This window comes from Gymnodraco acuticeps, unplaced genomic scaffold (genome assembly GCF_902827175.1).
Source record: "Gymnodraco acuticeps unplaced genomic scaffold, fGymAcu1.1, whole genome shotgun sequence".
NCBI classification, from domain to species: Eukaryota; Metazoa; Chordata; class Actinopteri; order Perciformes; family Bathydraconidae; genus Gymnodraco; species Gymnodraco acuticeps.
Window position 1 is genome coordinate 144,041 of NW_022990106.1, and position 23,565 is coordinate 167,605.

At 40.6% G+C, this 23,565-nt stretch overlaps 2 protein-coding genes across 3 annotated transcripts; both read left to right on the forward strand.

The window, feature by feature from the left end:
- The first annotated feature begins 1,994 nt into the window (after nt 1–1,994).
- On the forward strand, nt 1,995–4,854 carry enam (enamelin). Of its 2 annotated transcripts, XM_034216467.1 has the most exons (7): nt 1,997–2,060; nt 2,240–2,304; nt 2,439–2,468; nt 2,633–2,698; nt 2,820–2,861; nt 3,079–3,153; nt 3,763–4,854. In XM_034216467.1, exons 2-7 carry the CDS (start codon nt 2,248–2,250, stop codon nt 4,240–4,242), a joined length of 750 nt encoding a protein of 249 aa, XP_034072358.1. In that variant the 5' UTR covers nt 1,997–2,060; nt 2,240–2,247; the 3' UTR covers nt 4,243–4,854. The 2 variants fall into 2 exon arrangements, with proteins under 2 accessions (XP_034072360.1, XP_034072358.1); XM_034216469.1 differs by lacking the exons at nt 2,633–2,698; nt 2,820–2,861 and having other exon boundaries at nt 1,995–2,060.
- Nucleotides 4,855–5,611: 757 nt separating this feature from the next.
- cnga1a (cyclic nucleotide gated channel subunit alpha 1a) lies at nt 5,612–13,355 on the forward strand. The gene is made up of 8 exons (XM_034216460.1): nt 5,612–5,746; nt 6,430–6,534; nt 6,644–6,697; nt 6,933–7,073; nt 7,155–7,259; nt 11,059–11,165; nt 11,645–12,255; nt 12,341–13,355. Exons 2-8 carry the CDS (start codon nt 6,440–6,442, stop codon nt 13,136–13,138), a joined length of 1,911 nt encoding a protein of 636 aa, XP_034072351.1. The 5' UTR covers nt 5,612–5,746; nt 6,430–6,439; the 3' UTR covers nt 13,139–13,355.
- Nucleotides 13,356–23,565: the final 10,210 nt, after the last annotated feature.

Consider the following 23,565-nt stretch of genomic DNA (forward strand, 5'->3'; position numbering starts at 1 on the left):
TTTCACCAAACATTACAAAATGTTTTTAAAACCATCACAAAACCTGATTTGAATTAGTTTCTAATATGGATTTGGTAAACAGGCTAGCTGTATACAGCCATATTATAAACTTTGTTGGGCTGTGTTAATACGTTAATACTCTGCTGGGCTTTGAAATAAATACTATTATCAGTCTTTCTACATGCTCAAATGTAATTGTTTACCATTTTAGTTTATTGTCTGAGCATGCAAATAATTACTTATAACTTAGAAATAAAACAAATGCGTGACTGACAGACAGTCATCCCTACTCCCCTATCAATGTTGCCAGTTTCAAAAAGTCAGCGATATGTGTTGCCGTTATCAGCCTACAGAGACAACAATTATACTGAACAAGCCACCAATTGGGTTTAGACCCACAAAGAAGGAAAAACATTACATAAACCCTTTCAGTAGGCTTGGTTAAAGACCAAAGTTTCTCTTTGGGCAAGAGGAGCCTTGTTCTTTGACCTTTAAATTAAACTGGCGTCTCCCCACAACATTTGTCAAAGTTGTAAACTTATTTCCTTTTTTATTGACACAGTTTTATCTTTCTTTTTTTACACTATTGGAGAAAACTTTTTTTAAGTGTACATTTCTTATTGTTTAAACTCATATGATCAATATGATATGAAACTCTTTTCTGAAACTGCAACACATTTATCTAAATTTGCTAAATCTAGGCATTTGTGTTAGTAATTAATATTCATTATATTAACTTAATGTATCTTCTAACAGCCCAGTGTTTCAAGGTAACAAGTATAGGAACAATCTCCCTGTGCCAAGATAACAACAGTTAAATAACTAATGAGGAGGTTTTTTCGTTCGTCAGCTCAGCAGTTTGGATGCAAGAATGTCTAGGATATAGGTGTATGTCTTTCATTATCTGATTTGGAACCACAAAGAATAAACATAAGAAATCTGCACTGTCAAATTACTGTGATATACAACCACATCAGCTAAAACAAACACAAGGATCAGTGGAAAGTGAAACACCACAAAAGCACTTTCCACACACACACACACACACACACACACACACACACACACACACACACACACACACACACACACACACACACACACACACACACACACACACACACACACACACACACACACACACACACACACACACACACACACACACACACACACACACACAGCCAGCCTGCCTGCCAGCCAGACAGCCAGACAGCCAGACAGACAGGCAGGCAGACAGACAGGCAGGGCAGACACACACACTCACACCACAAGCTAAATTCCTGTTTCAAAATTGTGAAAAGCAAATACGTTTATCGTGATGCAATTAAGTGTACACAATATTTTACTTTTGTAGCTGTTTGAGTCTTTGTACCTAAAAGCTACAGGGGTTTTCACATTCAAAGGGTCAAAATAGGCATTTGGGAGGTTGTGAGATGATTCATTGGATATGAAAGAAGACCAATACAAGTTGTAATAAACACATCTGTATTCATTGTATAGCCAATCCTTCAATCTTGTCTTTTTTTGTGAAAGTTTACTGGGGGAAAAATCATAGACTTCTGAAACCTGACAAGGTATACAACTACACCACGTGGCAAAAACGTTTTGCTAATCTTATTATATTTTTTCAATGTAACATGTGTTACTATAATTGTGAGGTAAATTTAGATGAGTAATTCCCCTACTTCTTTTTTTAACTATGTTGAAATATTTCCAACTCAAACCAAGTGGTGTCTCTCAGTCATTATCATTTAATGCTTATGTCAGCTGTCTTTTTTTGTTTGGTTTTAGGCAATAAAGAGAGGGGGCATATGTGTTAAGCATACTTGCACAGCATGTAATTAACTAAAAGTGGGGCCTTAACCCTACATGCCTCTTTTTTTAAAAAAAGTGTTAGGAGATTTCTTCAAAGATATAGCTCAGTGTGTTTTACTGGATATGATTGGCTCTCACGGGACGTTCCAGTCTATAAATGGGATCCAAGTTAGCGATGAAGTATATTACTTTCCTTACCTGAGGAGACACATCTATAATTTCTCTCTGAACCAAGGAAAAAGGTGAGATAGACTTTTCATTACAACAATTTGATACAGTGTTAGAAACATAGTTCCAGTAATCTTACAGGACTTGAAGCCAATTACCTTTATGTTCATTTTAATTCAGAACTATTTGTTTCTCATTAAGCAAAATACAATTATTGTTCTATGTATCACGATGGGTCTGATTTATTTTTCAGAAACAACCATGATGAAGCTAGTGGTGTTCATGATGTGCCTGCTGGCCACTACCTTGGCTGCTCCTGTAAGTCTTTCCTAAACATAGCCTAAATGTGTAATTAAGTCTGACAATGGATACCTTTTTAAAATGTTAAACACTGCTTTGCTTTAGAGTAAATTATCATAGTCACTTCCTCTTTTCTCTTCTTTGATTTGCAGGTGGCAGAGAGTGAAAGCAATGAAGAAAAAGTAAGTAGTGTTGCTTTTCTGTGAGGATGTCTGTCTGCCATGGCATGGCATGTCCTACCATGTTTTAGTCATGTCATCAAATGTAGAGTAGGATAAGTGTCTGACGAGAGAGGATAATTTACTTAATAGCAGAGCATGTCTGGAGATGTCTGGTATTTTCTCAGCAGGTAGCAGCACATGCTAATGAGGCCCTGAGGTGGATGGAGATGTACAGGATGTACCAGCAGCAGGTAGTTGGGGTTCAATATAGTATTAACAAATACAAATAAAAAAGTAATATAAATCCTCATCAATTAAGATAGTTTGACATAAATCATTATCTATAATCATAAATCTTTATATTTTTTTCAGGGAGTAGTTGGAAACCCCTTCCTGCCTGCTGCTGATGCTCCTGTAAGTGTATATCTTGTAAGACTCTTACATGACTTTAGTTTTAGATTTAAATAAAAACTTAAAAAATAAATGCGACTCTGGCATTGTTACTGATTGCGACCTATTAATTAATTATTCCTTTGTTTAGGCTGATCCTCAGCTTCATAAATAATGGCAGCATCTGATCTGAAACACTTCATAGTACTCTTTTTTGAGTTAATAGTGTTTGTATTTATAGGTGGATGCCACACCCGCTGAAGTCGCACCTCCTGCTCCTGTTACTGCTGCAGACGCATCGGAGGAGGAGAACGAGGTGAGCAGACGTCTTTATACCACAATAAACTGAAATATTGTGAATTATTATTATTAGAAATGCACTACAAATGTAGACATCTGTGCTGGCATGAATAACACAACATGTCCTCCTGCTGAAGGGGCCAAACTAAACAAGCTCAGAAAAGTAAACAAGGATTAGCCTTGCATGAAAAAAAGAAACACCCACATAGGATTTACACTGAGGTGAGAAAAAAAGAGGATGGGTGCCACATGTGGAAATGGTCAAAACAGCCAAAGAGAGCATTATCAGAGTAATACAAAAGCAGAGACTGAATTTCAGTTTGGAGTTCTGCCTGAACAAAGACCCACTATTTGCCACTCATATATTCACAGCAGATATCTTCAATTTAACATAATTAGATTAACAAGAGTGTAACTAACTACCAGCATGCATAATTCCCAAACTCTCGAACTGAGGTTGAATCGAACGTAAAGCTGTCAGATATTCCCAGATAATTCAGCAAAAGCGACCAATAGGTGAATCTCTATCATTTGCACCACTGCAGTGTCCCCTTTCTTTGGAGAATCATATTGCTCTCAGTGAACACTTTAACAACACTAATTTCTGTCTTTATCTTCGGTACAGGATGAAGGTGCTGCACCCAAAGCTGCAGCAGCCGGTGGTGCCCCCCTGAACTCTGATGAAGAAGAGGAGGCCGAGGAGGCCGAGGAGGTGGAAGCAGCCGAGGCTGAGCCAGCTGTTGAAGTGGCACCAGAAGAGCCTGCAGCAGATCCTGAAGCAGCTGTGGAGCCAGCTGTGGTGGACGTCCCTGTAGATGCTGCCACGGTGGATGCTGCTGTTGTCGTTGATGTGGTTCCTGTTGATGTGGTTCCTGTTGATGTGGTTCCCGCTGAAGTTGCCCCTTCAGCCCCAGAGGTTGCTGTGGATGCGCCTGTCCCCGCTGCTGCTGATGTCCCCACTGCTGCTGATGTCTCCGCTGATGTCCCCACTGCTGCTGATGTCCCCGCTGATGTCCCCGCTGCTGCTGATGTCCCTGCTGCTGATGCCCCCCTAGCAGCTGAGACTGAAACAACTGGAGTGGCAGCAGATCCTGCTTTAGTGTAGTCATATTTCTTATAACCAGCCTAAGTGCTCTTCTGTTAGCAGTTAAAGCAATAGCTAGAAGCGGAAATGAGAAGTTAAAGCAGCGCTAAAGGATGACAAGCTGTGGCATATTGAATAGAGAAGAGGAGAGAGTGCTTTTTGTTCAGAATTGTTATCCTCTTCTTTTTGTCTTGAATCAAAATATTTTTTGTAATTCTGTTCTCAGTTTTTTACTGATGAGTCACGAGTGTTTGTATACGATACAAATACATGTCTTTGATAAACTCTGTGATGTACGTTTATGACTTTTCACAACAGACATTTTATAATAATAATAACTTTATTTGTATAGCACCTTTCATACAGGGGATTGCAGTTCAAAGTGCTTTGACTGTTCACAGTATAGGAACATGTGTTAGTAATGACATTAATGTTGGTTTTGTCCTATTTAAAAGTAAGCTACGGCAGTAGTTCAGCATAGACTTCACCAGGAATCTGAAGCTGAAGGAGCTGAATAGAACGCAGCAATCTAGAATGTTATTTTTTTACACTTCTGCTGACAGTGACATCTGTTAAAAGTTTGCTATAAAACCAACTATGTTTCTAATAAAAAGCCAACATTTCCATAAAAAATACAGTATCTCAATGTGGTCCATTAATTTGTTCTTTCTCCCCCCCCATTGCCACAAACACACACATCAAGAACATTATGTAATCATAACCTATAGTCGGATAATTATTAATTAAAATTAAACTTCCAGAAATGCTTTTTAATTTAATAAAGTAGCTGCGATCCATAATCCACATCAGCCTACAGGGAGTGCCAATGAACCGCAGGATGTCTATAGTCTGCAGCAGGGGAGGAGGATCTGTTGTTATGATGCTGCAGCACTGAACAACATTTAATATCACTCTCGTGATTGTTATCAATGTAAAAGGAACCTGATCGACCTGATCTGAAGTCAGTAATACCCGGCACAATCTAATCTAAGGATCAAAGCTAAGGGTGCTGACTGAGCAGGAGACGCTGTATTGTGTGTGTGTGTGTGTGTGTGTGTGTGTGTGTGTGTGTGTGTGTGTGTGTGTTTGCATGCGCAAGCAGATTAAATCCTTTCCACAAATGGTCAGGAAAATGATAGCCTGTCTCAGATTGTCTTTTAAAGGAGTCTTTAGATAACATGGTTATCAGTGTTTATTACCAACAGGTTAACTGAGGGTTGTCCACACTTCATTTAATCTCATCTCCCACTGGAGGGAAGTGTAAGGAAGAGTGACTTCGCCTCTCTCTTCTCAGCCTACTCTAATCCACAAATCCTTATCAGGGACACTGAGACTCTATGACACAGTTAGTTAAACTTAGTGCTTATAGGTGTCACTGGTCCAGCTACATATTGATACTATTTTAATCAGCATCTGATGATAAATAAAATAAAAGCGCTGCTGCTGTAAGTGGCCAGTTTCCAGGTCTTTCAAAAACTGCAAAAGGATATAAAGGAAATGGATGTTTCATTACATTAACAAAAAGGTAAGTTGATTAAAATTATAGAGATATTAGGTGACATCTTAAAGTGTTTAGGCAGACTGTGGTTTGGGACTGCAAATGCAAACAGGGACATTCACTTCACCTTTAATGATGTGTGGTTCTTTTAACACTGCTCACATTTAGCAGTATTTCATACCAAGGGATTACAACACACTGCATCAAATGTTGATTTGATTTGATTATTTTCTGTATTACCATTGAAAGACGGAAGAGTGTTTTTAGTAGTTTGATTGAATTCTTATTTCTGCTGCAACTGAAAACACATTGTTACAGCTAATGTCACATTTCCAAACTTCTAAATCTAACAGTGAATCAAATCTGGACATTTCTTCTGCAGATTGTTTCCATATCATTGGGTCTATAAATCAAGGTGATTTCCTCAAATGTCTTGTTTTGCCCAATGTTGTCACTTTAATATAGGTGAACAACAAAACCACAAAATATTTGCATTTCAGATGTTGGTAGCATGGATTGTTTTTAATTGACAATCCTTGCTTTAAAACTTTGATTAAAATCATCTAAATGTTTTCTGAATCTTTTTCAGTTAATAGAACATTCTAATAATGGACTAATAGTTCCAATTGTTCATCATTTTAAGGTATTTTATGCTTATCATTACGCTGGGATGGACCAATAAGATGTATTTGTTCCACTGTAAACTGCAGATCTGCTGCCATGGCCTCTTCCACCAGCCTTCCCCACATCACTGTGCCCACACTCGCTGCAATACAACTCTCCACAGACAGTGAAGGGTCCAGCGATGATGACCTGTAAGCAGAGGACACGTTTGAATTCTTCAAACAAAGAGCTTACAATACATAAATGAGAAGGAAAGACAGTTTAATTAACTTTATGTGTGACATGCTGTGTTTCTTCCAGGAGTTCAGCTGAATCTTATCTGCTCAATATGAATAACAGCAATAACAATGAAGAGTAAGTATGATTATAGTGTCACGAACAGATAAAGTGGAGCCCTTGTAAAATACAGTTTCTCTTTGATGTATCTAAAAATTAATTTCAGGCCTATTACATGTGTTAATTAATCCTTTTCCAGGGAGAATTGAAAAAAGGAAAGGAAGAAAAAAAGAGTAATTTGGTTATGTTGCAAAGTCTTTTGTTTTAACTGAATATTTGACATTTTTCTCCAATGTAATAATGTGTGTTGCAGTATGGAGAAGAAGGAGAGGGAAGAAAAGGAGGCAAAGGAGAGGGAAGAAAAGGAGGCAAAGGAGAGGGAAGAAAAGGAGGCAAAGGAAAAGGAAGAGAGGGAAAAGGAGAAGGAAAGACAAAAGGAAAAGGACAAAGATAAGTAAGTGCAAAATTCAGAGCAACTTCCTTAAAGCACATTTTTCACATAGTTAATTAACACTTCCTTTCTTTCTTTTTATAGGCCGAAAGAAATATTTATCCTTAATCCTGCTGGAAATCTGTATTACAACTGGCTGCTCGTAATCACACTACCAGTCATGTACAACTGGACCATGATCATAGCCAGGTGACTTCATTTTGTTTAACCTTCATTTTATTTAACCTTCATTAGGCGCGTTCACACCAAGTACTTTTCCCACAAAGGTTCCTGAGAACTACGATTTAGTTGCGTTCACACCAAAAAGCCCCAGGAACTAAATTAGTTCATGAGAACCTTTTTTACCCCCTTTTCAGTTCCTGCTAGAGAGCAGGGACTTTCGTGGGAGAAAAAGGTTCCTATGTCTGATTGGCTGGGCGGAATGCAAACCACGCCCCGTAAAAGTAAAACTCCAAAAATGTTTTGTGAAGCCGCCATTTTATTATCCTCGCATTAGCATCATTAGCATTAGCATTAACCCAGCACACAAACGCAGAGAGACTAACTTATGGCAACACAAAATAAAACATGGGAGCGGTGGAGATGAGGAGGTGTCGGCGTTCTGGCGATTTACTCGGAAGGCTTCAGTAGAAGCTGCTGGGAGTCCCAGCTCCGGGTACTTCCGGCCGGGGACTTCGGGTGGCAGTATCAAGCCCCCAGGAAGTGCGCCGGAGTCTGATGAGAATATTCGTGCTGGTAAAACGGCGGTACTACACTTCCTTTAGGTTGCCAGGCCCGGAAACACTTTTTCCCATTGACTTACATTGGGAAAGAGTGGTCTGTAACTCGTTGGATAATTTTTTAAAAACTAAATAAACTACCCAGTATGAACACTTGTATAGCCCTTATTAAAAACATTCGTTCCTCAAGTTGTAAAAATGTGCTAATAACGTTATTCTGAGAGTTATTTCTCTCGGCATTATGAACGCGCATCTAACCCACGGGACCGCGCCGCCCGGCACGTTCATGTTACGTGTTCAGTACTACATGAGTTTCTCTTTACCCATGGATGCACAATAACAACGGACCATATCGCCTTACGGCCCGTCCACACTACAGCTTCGACAGCTTCAAAAACGGTTTCCAACGCCTCTGCCCATTCACTTTGAATGGGGTGACGTCACGTTGCCTCGCTTTTCGCCGAACTGAATTGTGGGTAGCATAGCGGTCCGTCTCCGGCGGCTCCGGCGTCAGAAGTTGAATGTTCAACTTCTGACGCTGGAGACGCCGGAGTAGCCAGCGCCAGCCAATCAAATCCCGTTTCTGAAAATCTGACAGCTCAAGCCCTAGCCAATCAAACCGCGTCTAAGCTGGGAGAGATATCCCGCCGTTAATTTCTATATTTCAAAAAGAGATGGAGGAGAAACTAATTATCGCCGTAGCAAATCACCCGGTTTTGTATGACCAGACCCTCTTCACCTACCGGGATACAAACCGGAAGAACCAGTCATGGAGGGAGGTGGCAGAGACAGTGGGTGAAACTGGTAGGTTTTCGCCTGTTTTGGGGAGTTTATATATATATATATATATTGCTCGCATAAAATCCCCGGGGTTTTTTGCTTTGTATGTCGGGGGCGGGAGATTCATGTGATTGGTTGTTGGTCGCGTTGCTCGAATAAAATCCCCAAGCTTCAGACACGCCCAGCTCCAAGCTTTTTTTTAAGCTGTAGTGTGGACGGGCCGTTACTGCCATCCCACGGAGCTGTAATAATGGATATATTGCACATGTTTGCTGTAATTCATCATTTGTAAAATATTATACTACATGGGCTGTATGATGTAAATCTTGTACCGTAAATGTTGTATTAAATAAAGCTAATATTACCGACGTAGATTAACGTTCCTGTAGCTTCTTATTGCACTTGCTATTGTTTTAGTTACTTGTGGGCTACTTAACATGAATAATCACAGTTAGGCTACTATCCTTTTACTCCATCACATTTCAAAAATAAATAGGCTATTGTTATTTTAACTCCACCACAGTAATCCATCATCAGCTTTACTTTTTAGATAAAGTTTTAACTCACAATTGATCATAACAGGCTTCAACATATACATTTTTATATATTACCAAGTGGTTTCATGTACAACCCACACAAGTATCATGCTAAATGAAGCTCTGTTGCTTGGATATCACTAGATCCTGATGTCAGCGTAATATAAAAGTACATAACGATTGATGTGTAACTTAGCATAATTTAATAGCTAGCCGCTAGCTGCTAACTGCCGCCTCGTTAATATAAATCCAGTAGGCCTACCATGCTGTCATGAACGTGCGGTGCTGTTACGTGTACGCAAATTCACGTGCTTAATGTGAACGAGCCTTTTGGGCGGCGTGGTTAAAGTTGCGCATGCTCTATGAGTGCACATACGGGTACTTCTCAGGCATGCCGGGTAATCTGTGACGTTTCGCTCTCTCAAAAGTTGGGCCATTTTGTCATCATGCGCCATTGAGCAACTCTCATAGGAATAAATGAGGCCCCGCCTCCCACGCTGTATCCAGTTCTTATTATACATCCATGGGCAGTATACGCCGTGAAGTTGTTTGCGGCTGTCACTACCCGATCTGCAGCTCTGCCCGATCTGCAGTGCGCATGTGCGAGATAGTCCGCCATATTGGACAACTCCGGACGGCAACCCAAGTAGGACAACATTGACACAGTGGCTTTTGGCAAAGCTCAAAAGGAAAACGAGAGAGAGATGAGTTATTGTTATTACAACGTGATTTCACTATTATTTAACAACTCTTTTTATTGGGTTCTTTTATTTGGGGTTAAGTACATTGTCAGAATAAGTGAGAAATGGATTTAACTTCTGTTAGACAGCTATCATACTGAATACATATTTACTGTGAATGTATGCTTTTTGCATACATTCACAGTAAATATGTATTCAGTATGATAGCTGTCTAACAGAAGTTAAATCCATTTCTTTGCTAAAAGCCACTGTGTCAAGTGTCCATCTTGGGTTGCCGTCCGGACTTGTCCAATATGGCGGACCATCTCGCACATGCGCAGTACCGATCGGGCAGCGGGACGGATCGGGTAGTGACAGCGGCCTGCCAGTAAACCCAAAGCAGAAGAAGTGACGTCAGCGGCTTCATTTGCCTAATCCTCCCCCACGAACTAATTTCGGTGTGAACGCGATCTGCTTTAGTTCATGAGAACTAAAAGAGTTCTCATGAACTAAGTTCTCAGGAACCTTTGTGGGAAAAGTACTTGGTGTGAACGCGCCTATTGCTCTGCAGTTCAAAAGGTCCAATGATTCCATTCAGCTGCATTAAGTGCTTTTCATATCCTTTTCCATATGTAGATATCACAAATCAATGAGAGTTCAGCAGGGGCTAACCTTTTGCAGATCATTAATCTTCTTTAAAAAGCTTGTAGCTATTTCATTTAATTTTAATTAACTGCAGTAATGTATGCTAAATCATTTTTATAAAAGGACCACATCTGGTTGTAAAAAAATGGCAGAGGACCACCTTCCCAAAAATAGTAAGTAAGGGTAAAAAATAACATGATAAAAAAAGCCGAATAATAAACTTGGCTGTAAATGTGTGTTATGGCACACTCAGCTCCAATGACGAATATAAATATATCCAACACATCCCTGGAGCTTTGTGTGTATGTGTCTATGGAGCTGCAATGGCTTGATTGTCTCATTCGATAGTATTTAACAACATTCAAAACATCAAAATGTAATCTTGTTCCCCACCTTATGCTTTAGAACTTGACCTGGGCGATTTGTCGGGAATTGTGTGATGACATTCAAACGAAACTGGCTGTTGAAATGATGCAATTTGATTTTAGTTTATTTTATTGCACATTTAATTAGAGAAATATTTGCTTTGTAAGTGACCAAGTCATTTCGCAGTAGCATAACAAAACCTATTGGTGAAGCTGCTCAACATTGTTCACTTACAAAACACTTCTTCTTGTCCTGCAAACAGGGCTTCCTTTGAGGAGCTGCAGCATGACTACATCATTTACTGGGTTATTCTGGACTACACCTCAGATCTGATCTACCTGGCTGACATGTTCCTCAGGACAAGAACAGGTGAAAAGCTCACACTCAAATTGCCACATGCACATGAAGTTAACTCTCTATTTTACTTAAGTGATGGACAGAAAAATCCACAGTTCTTGTTTAACTCAACAATACTTTTTCAAAGAATCATCTGAACACAGTAGTAGGCTTGTGTAAGCGGGAGTGTAAGTTAGACAAATCAATGGGTTGTTTTTTCAGATTTGTGTTATTGTCCTACCACTAAGGCTATACAAGGACATTTTTTTAGAATATTTATTTCGCAAAATAAAAGACTGTCTTTAACTTGACTTATTATGTGATCTAAATTATAAACAAATAAAAAAACACAAGACTATAAGGATTGACATCCCTTTACTATGAAATGCCTTTATAATAATTACTGCTGTCACATGTTTTTCTAAAAGTTGGATGATAATGTGAATATGAATGGCAATCATTGATGAGTATGTAATCAACAAATTATTAACTATTCATCTCTTTGAATGCAGGTTACCTTGAGCAAGGACTTATGGTAAAAGATAAGAAGCTGCTGCTTGATCGCTATACCACCAGCTTCCAGTTTCGTCTTGACTTCCTCTCCATGTTGCCCACTGACTTCCTCTATTTGTACTTCGGCCTTGACTACCCAGAGATCCGCATCAACAAGCTGCTGCGAATCAGCCGCATGCTGGAGTTCTTCACAAGGGCAGAGACAAAAACCAACTACCCCAACATCTTCCGCATCGGAAACTTGATCATTTACATCCTCATTATCATCCACTGGAACGCTTGCTTCTTCTTCTCTTTCTCAAAATACATTGGTTTTGGTGCCGACGACTGGGTCTACCCGGCTGTGGATGATCCTGAAAATCCTGCATTTGGGGAGTTTGGAAGGAAGTATTCATTCAGTCTCTACTGGTCCACACTGACTCTGACAACCATTGGAGAAACTCCACCCCCAGCCCTGGACTCTGAATTTGTATTCCATGTGATTGACTTTTTAGTAGGGGTCTTGGTCTTTGCCACCATTGTAGGAAATATCGCCACCATGATCTCCAATATGAATGATGCCCAAGCTCAGTTTCAGTCACGGATTGACAACATCAAGCACTACATGCAGGTAGATGGACCTTTTTAGTATAAGATAATTTATTATTTTAATTTGAAATATATATTTAATATTTGTGTGTTTCTTTCATTCACAGGCCCGAAAGGTCGACACTGAACTTGAGTTGCGAGTCATCAAGTGGTTTGACTATCTTTGGAACAACGGTAAGGCACAGGACGAAAGAGAGGTGCTGAGGTATCTTCCAGACAAACTGAAGGCTGAGATTGCCATCCAAGTCCACATGGATACCCTCAAGAAAGTTCGTATTTTTGCAGACTGTGAGGCAGGCCTGCTGATCGAGCTGGTACTCAAGCTCCAGCCTCAGGTGTTCAGTCCCGGAGACTATATCTGCAAAAAGGGTGATATTGGTCGCGAGATGTACATAATCAAAGAAGGGAAACTTGCAGTTGTAGCTGATGATGGTGTCAAACAGTTTGTTGTGTTGGGAAGTGGAAGCTACTTTGGTGAGATAAGTATTCTCAATATTAAAGGCAGCAAAGCAGGCAACAGACGAACAGCCAACATTCGCAGCATTGGATACTCAGACCTCTTCTGCCTGTCAAAGGATGACCTGATGGAGTCACTGCTAGAGTATCCTGATGCCAAAGGCATGCTCGAGGACAAAGGGCGAGAGATCCTGATGAAAGATGGTCTGATAGATTTGGACCCAGCTAACATCATGCCTGAGGCCAAGGAGCTGGACGAGAAGGTCAATAAATTGTACAACACAATGGAGCTGATGCAATTCAAGCTGAAGAAGATTCTCGGAAAAAACAATAATACTGATAAGGCTTTGGGAGATCGCATTGCAGATCTAGAGCGCCTCACAGGAGAGGAAATGGAAGAGGAGGATGAGGAGGAAGTATTGGTGAAAAAGGAAGAGGGACAAGGGTGAGGGGAGAAAAAGGAAGAATAGGAAAAAGGTGATAAAATAAAGAAATACAAACAAGAAGGTCAAGGAAAAAAAAGGAGAAGGGAAAAGATGAAAAAGAAAAGGTTGAAGAGACAAAAGAAGAGAAGAAAAAATAAACCCATAATTTCTGTAAAACACTAAGCTCTTTTCTCATTGGCAACAATGGCATATTTATCACCAATACATATTTTTTACTGGACTCGCTTCATAAATGAGGTAATTAAACACTGCAAAAACGAAAAAACAATAAGCTATTGACTGGCTGAATTACAGACTGGGGCTTGTCTTATTAAAGGTATTGCCATTGTATATTATCACATCGAGGACAGTAATTCAATGGACAAACATTGCCATGATAGTATAGATATTCAATTTATTAAAAATGTTGGTAAAGTTGTCCTGTTAAGCGTATTTTTCATGACTGAGTCATACTGGAAGGCCATATTATTCCCAGCGTTGCAGTTTACACTCTTGTCCACATGAGGATAGCAAATAGCTAGGATTTACAGGTCATCTCATGTTACACCCTGCCTCTCTGTGTGAAGCACAACAGGTTAGAAAGTGCCTCTGTGCAGTGCTACAACAACAGCAGTTCAAAGTGTTTTCCAAATAGGTAAAAAGGTAAGACATGATGAAACATATTTAAATATTTAAATTCAGAGGAAATAGATAGGAGTGAATTTAAAAACCAAAGGACGGACAAAAGTTACATAGTTGTCAGAGGTGAACAGCCATGTGAAGTTTACATTTGACCAGTGTCAGATTTTGACTGTGCGTAATGTCTATAAAAGGATTGTTTCATGGTAAATTCCCCTTGTCTCTCTGCAGTGAAAACGATTGCATATGAAAGAAAAGAGACTGCCTTCTTTGCTCAAATTGCTTTCTTAGTGATGTTGTTTTTCTGAAATGATCCAAAACTTTAACATTACATTTTCACTCATTCAAAAAACAATTACATGGTAGTCTTTTCTCTGGTTGTGAGCTACAGTGTGAAATTATGTACTTGGAAATCTGAAAGTTTTAATTGGAAAATGTTTCTACTTTGAAGCAGAAGCTTTCACTTTCATTCAGTGAAGAGATTGAAGGACTTCAAATGTTGGAGATTACATTCCAAAAGTGTAAACGTATGGCACATTGCTGTACATCACTGAACATGTTTGATGGAAAAATGCATTTTCACATCAAAGGCTCTCAAGTCTTCCTCAGTTGTCAGAGATTTATATGAAAAGACATCCCTCCCACACTTCACCTGTGAACAGAACTGAACTGTTTCTACTCAAAGGCAGATGTCTGAAGAATCAAAAATAAATGTCACTGAAAAAGGCTGAGAATGTGAATATTGATCATCTTTTGTGTTGGACTCTGAGCACTGATGACTAGTTGGTACAAACACATTCACAAGCTCTAAGGCATTAATCAAATCATTGATGAAGCTTAACAAATAAAGAAACCCATTTTCAATTTAGGGTATAGCGAAGACAAAGATGTTGGTGATATGTTGCTAATCTTTGAGGAGCTGCGGGCATCGCCTTGCCTGCCTCTGTAATTCTCTCTGACTTAATTGTGAGTTTGATGCAATGTGGGAGTAGAACAATGTGTTTCCGTTAATCAAAGACACAATGAAAGCAGATGTTCTGCTGCACTCTACTGCAGATGGTAGTAATTTAGCAATTAAGGAACCAGAGGCCTTGGTATTCTATTCTAATCTTAATTGATCTATTCATTCTTGTGAAGTTTAGCCTTCTCAAACTCCCTTAACTGGATTAGACCTGATGTGAATTGCTTGTTTTAGCCTGATAGAGGGCATCCGTCTATTATTAGCAAAATCCTTGCCAAATGAGCCATATAGGGTATCCTGATTCACAAAATGTCTTTAACAAAAAGTAAAAAGCAGACTTGCATACCTCAGAGCTTCAAGTCCTACTTTTTAGAAAACAAATTAGTTTCAGTAATGGTTATAGAAGAGTTGAGTATTTAAACATACTAATATAGCAGCCACCAGTCTTTGTGACATAAAGAGTGAATGTCTGATAGAGTAGAGAGCAATAGAGGATACTGGGCAGTAACCTGCTCGAAGAACCTCAAGTAAGACTTTCACATCCTGAATCCAGAGTGTGGAAAGGCAGCCAAATCTCTAAGAAAGACATGACACATTGTCATGTCAGTAATGACTTTACCGATACATTTTCTCATTATGCTACAGGAAAAAGGTAACTCCGCTACCATTATTTCAAAAATGTTTTTTGCTGTTGCAAAATACTTGTAAACAACCAAATTTGTTGGGAACAATGTTGTTTTTTTTCCCTTTTGGGACAGGGAATGCAAACTGCTGTGGAGGTAACCCCTGCAAATTTACATGTATGTCTAATCACGTCAATGTTGATTAATGTACATCGGCCCCAGTAAATAAATAATAATACCCCCCCCCCTCGGTTTGGGGGTCACGGTTCGGTACGGGTTCGGTACAACAAGGAAAAGCAAAAAAAAGTCCCAAATGCATAATTTTGTTGCTGTTATTTATTTTTAACAGTAGTGCAAGTTTTGGTATGAAAATAAGGAACTCTAACATTTGGAATCATTAACTGTAGTTAAAAACAAACCACAAACAGTAACACACACACTCAGATGGCCATATTATTTATAATGGCTGATGTCAAACAAAAAGGTTAAATAAGCTGTACAACTAAAAAGAATGTCTTGAAAATATTAAAATAAATAATAAGAAAGTATTTCAATCACAATCAATAAAAGGCAATACAGAACTGTATAACATCTCCTGATGTCAAAATATAAAATAAATACAATGATAAATATAAAACAAAATAAAATCTGTACCTTTAGGAGCAATGTCTAACATGTGTAATTAACTTGTGAGTGTGTGAGGCCATTATGCCTAAATAAAGGTACTCAAGCTTTACTCTATTTTCAAGTTTTTCTTCAAAAAGATGAGTTTGTCTACGCTGTCAGTAGTGAGGGCAGGTCTGTTGGCGGTAACTATAGAGGTTTCTCAATACTCAATGTTCCCCTCCTCGACTCCTCGGTCCTCCGGTAGTGACCCGGAAATTTCAGCGCGCCATGTTGAAGGACATCTCATTTCTCTAAATGCATTTCGAGGACCGAGCATCGAGCATCGAGGAGGCTCTCTGGAGGAGCTCTAACCGAGGAGACACTGATGCATCCTCCACGGCTCCTCCACGGATGCATTTCCGGGAACGGTGGAGGCGTGACGCACGGCCGGACTTATCTTAGCCAATGACAGCTCTGCATGCATCCCTTGGATATTATATTAGTAACTGCTTTCATCGCAACGCGATGTTTCCAGAGAGAACAGCTGTGAGGTCCGTGCAGAAAGCAGAGCCATGTGTAAAATATATATCACTCAGTATAACAGGCCTACATTACTTTCTGTGTTTGTATGCTGTAGTTTAATAGATATCTACAAACAAAGAGTCGATATTTTTCTAAGACCATTTAGTGCTTCACATTACATTACATTACATTACATTGCATTTAGCTGACGCTTTTATCCAAAGCGACTTACAATCACATAATAAAATACACAACGGCTGTAGCCTGATTATGCTTTAGGAGCAGTGTGTGTGGTACAGTGTGTAGGTGTGTGTGTGGTACAGTGTGTAGGCCTAGGTGTGTGTTGTAAAGTGCGTAGATGCGGCGGACAGACGGGTCTCAGTTGGTTTGGTGTCCTATGCTTACTTTTAATACTTGTACAACTTTTAGCCCGTAATTTCAATTCCTCATTTCAGCGAGATGGGTGGGGGGGGGGGGGGGGGGGGGGGATATATCCAGTCTCTGATTGTGTTACGTTATTATGAGAGTACTCTCATACTTATTTGATTCTGAAATTGTATATATTTATATAAATATATGTGTGTGTATATGTCCGCATCTGTAGCCTGTTATTGTCTCAATATACCGCACTGTGAATGAATTAAAAGTAAATATATAAGTCATCATGAACACATCTGTCCATCAGACAGAGGGCTGCTGTGCCTCCTGTCATCATTAATGGACGTCTCTTTAAAATGACCGCTCAGAGGAGAGGAGTTCTCATTTCTCTAACCGCCTGCTGCTGCACTCCTCTCTCCGGTTCCCCTCCTCAGTCCTCCGCTCGCATCTCCTGTGGGCGGCACCAAGTCTCGAGGAGGGGAGTCGAGGATAGGAGTCGAGGAGGGGAAATGTGAGTATTGAGAAACCTCTTTTGTCACCTGCCGTCGAGAAAACCCTCTCGCTGGGGACTGAGACTGACTCGGATGTGATTGTTTGACGTGTTACCACTAGCATACCGCACCGCTGTCGAACAACGCCGACACACCGTTCTAGTGCGATCCACAACTCGCACCCCATCATTGTTGTAGTCCACAGGGAACCCGAAATGTTCCCGCACACCTCATTTAAAAGAAGCAGGTGGGTCTTCTAGCTCCTGTGTGTTGTGTGAACTTGTCATAGCTACTAACTTTTCTTCTTCATGTATTGTGTTCGTTTTGTTGGTTTTGTTCAGAGGCCCTTTCTCATTTCTCTAACTCCCCTCCTCGACTCCCCTCCTCGACTCCTATCCTCGAGACTTAGTCCCGCGCACAGGAGATGCGAACGGAGGAGTTGATGAGGGGAGCCGAGGAGAGAGGAGGGGAAGCAGCAGGCGGTTAGAGAAATGAGAACTCCTCTCCTCTGAGCGGTCATTTTAAAGAGACGTCCATTAATGATGACAGGAGGCAGCAGCACTCTGTCTGATGGACAGATGTGTTCATGACGACTTATATATTTACTTTGATTCATTCACAGTGCGGTATAATGAGACAATAACAGGCTACAGATGCGGACACACACACACACACACACACACACACACACACACACACACACATAGGCCTATATATTTATATAAATATATACCATTTCAGAATCAAACAGAGCACTCTCATAATAACGTAACACTATCAGAGACTGGATATATATCCCCCCCCCCTCTCTGGTCGCTACAATGAGGGAAATAAATTACGGGCCAAAAGTTGTATTTACAAGTATTAAAAGTAAGCAGAGGACACCAAACCAACTGAGACCTGTCTGTCCGCTGCATCTACGCACTGTACAACACACACACCTACACACTGTACAACACACACACCTACGCACTGTACAACACACACACCTACACACTGTACAACACACACACCTACACACTGTACCACACGCACCTACAGCTCCTAAAGCATATAATCAGGCTACAGCCGTTGTGTATTTTATTATGTGAAGCACTAAATGGTTTTAGAAAAATATCGACTCTTTGTTTGTAGATATCTATTAAACTACAGCAAATACAGAGAGTAATGTAGGTCTGTTATACTGAGTGATATGTATTTTACACACTGCTCTGCTTTCTGCACGGACCTCACAGCTGTCCTCTCTGTAAACATCGTGTTGCGATGAGAGCAGTTAATAAAACAATATCCAGGGGATGCATGCAGAGCTGTCATTGGCTGAGATAAGTCCGGCCGTGCGTCACGACTCTCTGGGCCCTTCTCACTTCGGTTAAATGTATTCCTTGCGTCCCTCACTTGCGTTGTTTCTCTGTGACTAGTCCCTCCCACCAGGGAAGCATGGAGAGATGCAAGAGAGGCTTCTCAATACTCAAATGTCCCCTCCTCGACTCCCCTCCTCGGTTCCCCTCCTCGAGACTTAGACCCGCCCACAGGAGATGCGAGCAGAGGACCGAGGAGGGGAACCGAGGAGAGAGGAGGGGAAGCAGCAGACGTTTAAAGAAATGAGAACTCCTCTCCTCTGAGCGGTCATTTTAAAGAGACGTCCGTTCATTATTACGTGGCAACAGCTGCATCAGCTGTCGAGTGTTTTGTCATAGCGCTGTATCTCTGTTAGATCAGCTGAACATTGTTCCCCCACATATTTACTTTGAATTAATTGAGAGTGCGGTATAATGAGACAATAACAGGCTACAGATGCGGACACACACACAAATATATTTATATAAATATATACAATTTAAAGTATGAGAGCACTCTCATAATAACGTAACACAATCAGAGACTGGATATATCCCCCCCTCTCTCTGGTCGCTGAAATGGGGAATTGAAATTACGGGCCAAAAGTTGTATTTACAAGTAGGCCTATTAAAAGTAAGCAGAGGACACCAAACCAACTGAGACCCGTCTGTCCGCCGCATTTACGCACTGTACAACACACACCTACACACTGTACCACACACACAGCTCCTAAAGCATAAGCCGTTGTGTATTTTATTATGTGAAGCAATGGTCTTAGAAAAATATCGACTCTTTGTTTGTAGATATCTACTAAAGTAAAGCAAATAAAGAGAGTAGGCCTGTTATACTGAGTGATATATATTATACACACTGCTCTGCTTTCTGCATGGACCTTACAGCTGTTCTCTCTGGAAACATCGCGACGCGATGAAAGCAGTTTCTAAAATAATATCCAGGGGATGCATGCATAGCTGTCATTGGCTGAGATATGTCCGGCCGTGCGTCACGCCTCCACGGTTCCCGGAAATGCATCCGTGGAGGAGCCGTGGAGGAACCATCAGTGTATCCTCGGTTAGAGGTCCTCCAGAGAGCCTCCTCGACGCTCGATCCTCGGTGTGCATTTAGAGAAATTAGATGTCCTTCAAAATGGCGCGCTGAAATTCATTTCCGGGTCACTACCGGAGGACCGAGGACCGAGGAGTCGAGGAGGGGAAATTTGAGTATTGAGAAGCCTCTAAGGAAACCACGAGAAGCAGGGAAATGAGTTTTAAGAGCAATGGGACGTCCTTTCCTCCGGAGTGTCACGTGAAGCAACGTCCGTTTGTGATGACGCTGCACAGCTGATCGTCTGACAGCAGGGTTGCGTTCCGATAGTTTAAAAATCAGCTCCTAAGTTCTAGCCCTATCTCCTATTCCTTGACCTCTGAGTGAAACGTCACGGGGTTAAGGGATAGTGGATAGGAGAATTCAAAAGGACTTAGGAGAAGAGACTGCGGGAGCCTACTTTAGAGAATCCGAATGCACTTTCACTATCCGACGTGTTTATGATGCGCCAGCGGACGTCATTGTGTGCGTCTGCTGCTGTGGGGAAACTATGGAAATTACAGTTTTCTATACAGCGGACTACAACATGGATGTATAATAAGAACGACGGACTCATCTAGAGACTGCACCGTGCTCTAATGCTGTTGCTTTATGCTTTATGAACAACAGAGGAACATATTCTTCATGACCAAAGTTGGAATTGAAATAAAAATGTGAAACTTATGCTCATAACCCTCTTCCTCCGGTCCACATTAATACAAATGATCCCAATACTTATGATTGTATGAACTATGAAAATATCTTAAAATCAATACAAATGTAGGCCTATTTATTAAACGTTAGTCTTTAACATCTATCACTGTTGTAGAGTTATATTTGTATTTATTCATGTTAGCAAACTATGGACAAGCTTAAAATGGGAATAATTTGGGTAAAACTGTGAGCTGCATTTGGGGCCTTTTGACATGTGTTTTTGAGGACAAAGGAAGATGTGGGGGAGGTGTAGGTATGCAGGCCTTGAGACTTTTGGTTGTAAGGTGAGCCTGTTTGGTTTCCTGCTGGCCAGCGTTGCGTCTCCCAATGAGATGACCTGAAAAGATGACCAGCTGACCTAACACCAAACCCCTCCTTCTTACTCTGGTATATATCCGGTGGATCCCTGGCGTTCGGTCTCTCTTCACATGCTGCCTCGAGCGAAAGGATCTCCGCAGCACGCGAACCAGGGCAGGAGTAAGCCGGCATTACTCCTTAAGCATTACAATATAACTGTAATATATCATGTTGTATTGTAATGATTGTATTGCATTGTCATATTGCCATTAAAGTAGATTATTGTTAACGGTTACTTTGTAGATATGGATTCCTTCCTGTATTATAACCAGCTTCATAGGAACGCGCGGAGATTGGAAAAGCGGACCAGTTATCCCTCCAAATTCTCCAACAAAATGGTGACCCTGACGTCTAGATATAACGAAGCTGGGGAAGAATTCAGACGCTTTCAAACATCTCAGACAATCAGCAGGACTCTGCAACTCTGCAAATAAGGTAAGCAGACGATGAAAATCGCCTGTCTGTAATTGGATACGCTAAAACTTTAGGATTGTCTGTAGGCGTTTCACAGTGTTTTTATAGTTTAAATGGAATATACAATGCATATTTTACTATGTTAGGAAAGTTATATACAAAACGTAAACGTTGATCGACAGGTAGACGAAAGTCCTGCGTGACGTAAAATAGAGCAGTTTGACGCGGATTTGCAGGTAGTTTATTCCTGAGTGGCGTGGAGACGGTGCAGTTTTGTGGGTTGCGAGGTTTGATTCCTGCACGACAAAAACCTGGAAACTCGATATATTAGATCGGGTTGCCGTTTAAAAACTGGGGTTTAAATAACAGACCAATGCTGAAAGCTTAAAGCCAGAGCTCTGTTATATATTAAATCGAGGGAGAGCGTTTCCCTTTGTCTGTAAACTTCTGCTGCTGCCATCTAGTGGCTGAAAGGGGGTATCACACCCTTGAAACTTCTGCTGCTGCCATCTAGTAGCTGAAAGGGGGTATCACACCCTTGAAACTTCTGCGAGCTTAGAGTTTAGTCATTATATTGCTGGACAACGACAGCACCAGGAGATGAGTAAACTCAAGAATCTGTAGAGTGTAAATACATTGTGCAAAACACATTTTACACTCGAACTGTTTGCAAATGTAGACAATATAAATAAATGTTCAGAAAGAAGACATAGGCCTACACTTGATTCAAATTTCATTACTGTGATCCGATTGGTGTGCTCTGCAGGTTTACTATTGTTCGAAGTAACAGTGGGATTTAAAATGAGAGAAGATATGGAGATGTTCTTTCATAGTGTGTGGAATATGTGATGCTGGAAACATGTAAGTATTTCGGAGTTGTGTTGGGTAAATATGTAACAATGGATGAAACCATTTTTGGAGTGAGTTTTTGTAATATCATTAGTAGACATTAATTATGTTGTTTAGATGGCATTTAACAACTAAGACAGATAGTATGATTAGAAAGAGACAGAGTGGAAAGGGGTGGATTTATTTAACATCAGTGGGCTAGACTTCTTATAGGTAATGTGTACCGGGACCTGGACTCCCCCTCTGAGTTAGAAAGGCTTTGATCCCGACCCTCCAAGCAGACAACGAGACCTAACCCAACAGGAGACTCCTCCTTCTCCATCGTACAGACAGAGAACCAGAGCTGAACCAACAACGACCTGAGGCATCCAGAACCAAACCAGCATGCTGACAAAGAGGCAAACTCTCATCGGTCCCTCAAACAGGACATGAAGTTCCAAACTGCGCCGCGAGATTTGGCACAATAGACATGAGAGCAGAATCCGCCCTCCATAAAAACAGCAGAGAGACTGTAAAGGAGGAGTGCAACAACAGTGGCATGATGGGGCTGCAGATGTGACTGGGCCAATGGCGGCCTACAAAAGTTACAGCGGATGGATTCAACAGCTGATGGACTGAAGAGAAGACAGAATCAGAGGAGTTGGCATGGTCGATTAGAAGTTCGGAGGCCGGGGTCACGGCTTGAGAAAATCAGGGGAGGAGAAAAGGAGAACGGGAATGAGTGAGTTACACATAAACACACTTATTCACAAAACGCACATTTAAATAACTTGAATTAACTTCATAAATACGTAAAGACAGAAGGATTTGTTAATCAATTGGTCAATTGAAAATAGCAGTAAAGAGGAAAATATTAAGGTGAAATGAGAATCATCCTAAAACACACTGACAGAGTAGAACTTTATTCTTCAATATTTTCATCAGGTTAACAAATCATTCTTTAAGAGATTTTTATTCACGTGTGAATGAAGTAGCGATCTCATTGGTTACAATATTGATCACCATTATAAGGATAGTTTTAGGAACCACTCTATAGGACAAATCTTTGTTTGTATTAATGGCTAGTGCCAAGCCACATATTAAATTCCAATCTAAAGTGTTGATTTCACCATTGTGGCATAGTTATTACCAGACTTCGGTTTTAAATCCTTGATAAAGGAGGGAGTAATTGTTGCATGTTCGGACACCCAAGGTTCCACACACTGCTAAAGAGTTTAACATCGTTTTTTAAGTAGACCAGAATTAAAGATAAATGAGTGTGAAATGCAGAGCGACACAGATCCTAGTGATGTTTTGACTCAAGATAATAGTTATTGTACACAAGTTTCAGTAGTAGTAGTAGTACTCGAAGGAAGTGAGTTTTGTACCAAGTTTCAGGTAAAGTGGGAGGCAGAAGTCCCAATGACAAGTGAGAATCATCTTGAAAATCATAGTTGAAATCGTGACATATTTTTGTAGACAAAGGATACTGGCCTA

Coding starts and splice junctions, on each gene's coding strand:
- enam (XM_034216467.1), top strand. CDS start 2,248: ATGATGAAGCTAGTGGTGTTCATGATGTGCCTGCTGGCCACTACCTTG. Junction 2,469..2,632: donor GTGAAAGCAATGAAGAAAAA/GTAAGTAGTGTT, acceptor GTATTTTCTCAG/CAGGTAGCAGCACATGCTAA. Junction 3,154..3,762: donor CATCGGAGGAGGAGAACGAG/GTGAGCAGACGT, acceptor TCTTCGGTACAG/GATGAAGGTGCTGCACCCAA.
- cnga1a (XM_034216460.1), top strand. CDS start 6,440: ATGGCCTCTTCCACCAGCCTTCCCCACATCACTGTGCCCACACTCGCT. Junction 7,260..11,058: donor TGGACCATGATCATAGCCAG/GTGACTTCATTT, acceptor TCCTGCAAACAG/GGCTTCCTTTGAGGAGCTGC. Junction 12,256..12,340: donor ACATCAAGCACTACATGCAG/GTAGATGGACCT, acceptor TTTCATTCACAG/GCCCGAAAGGTCGACACTGA.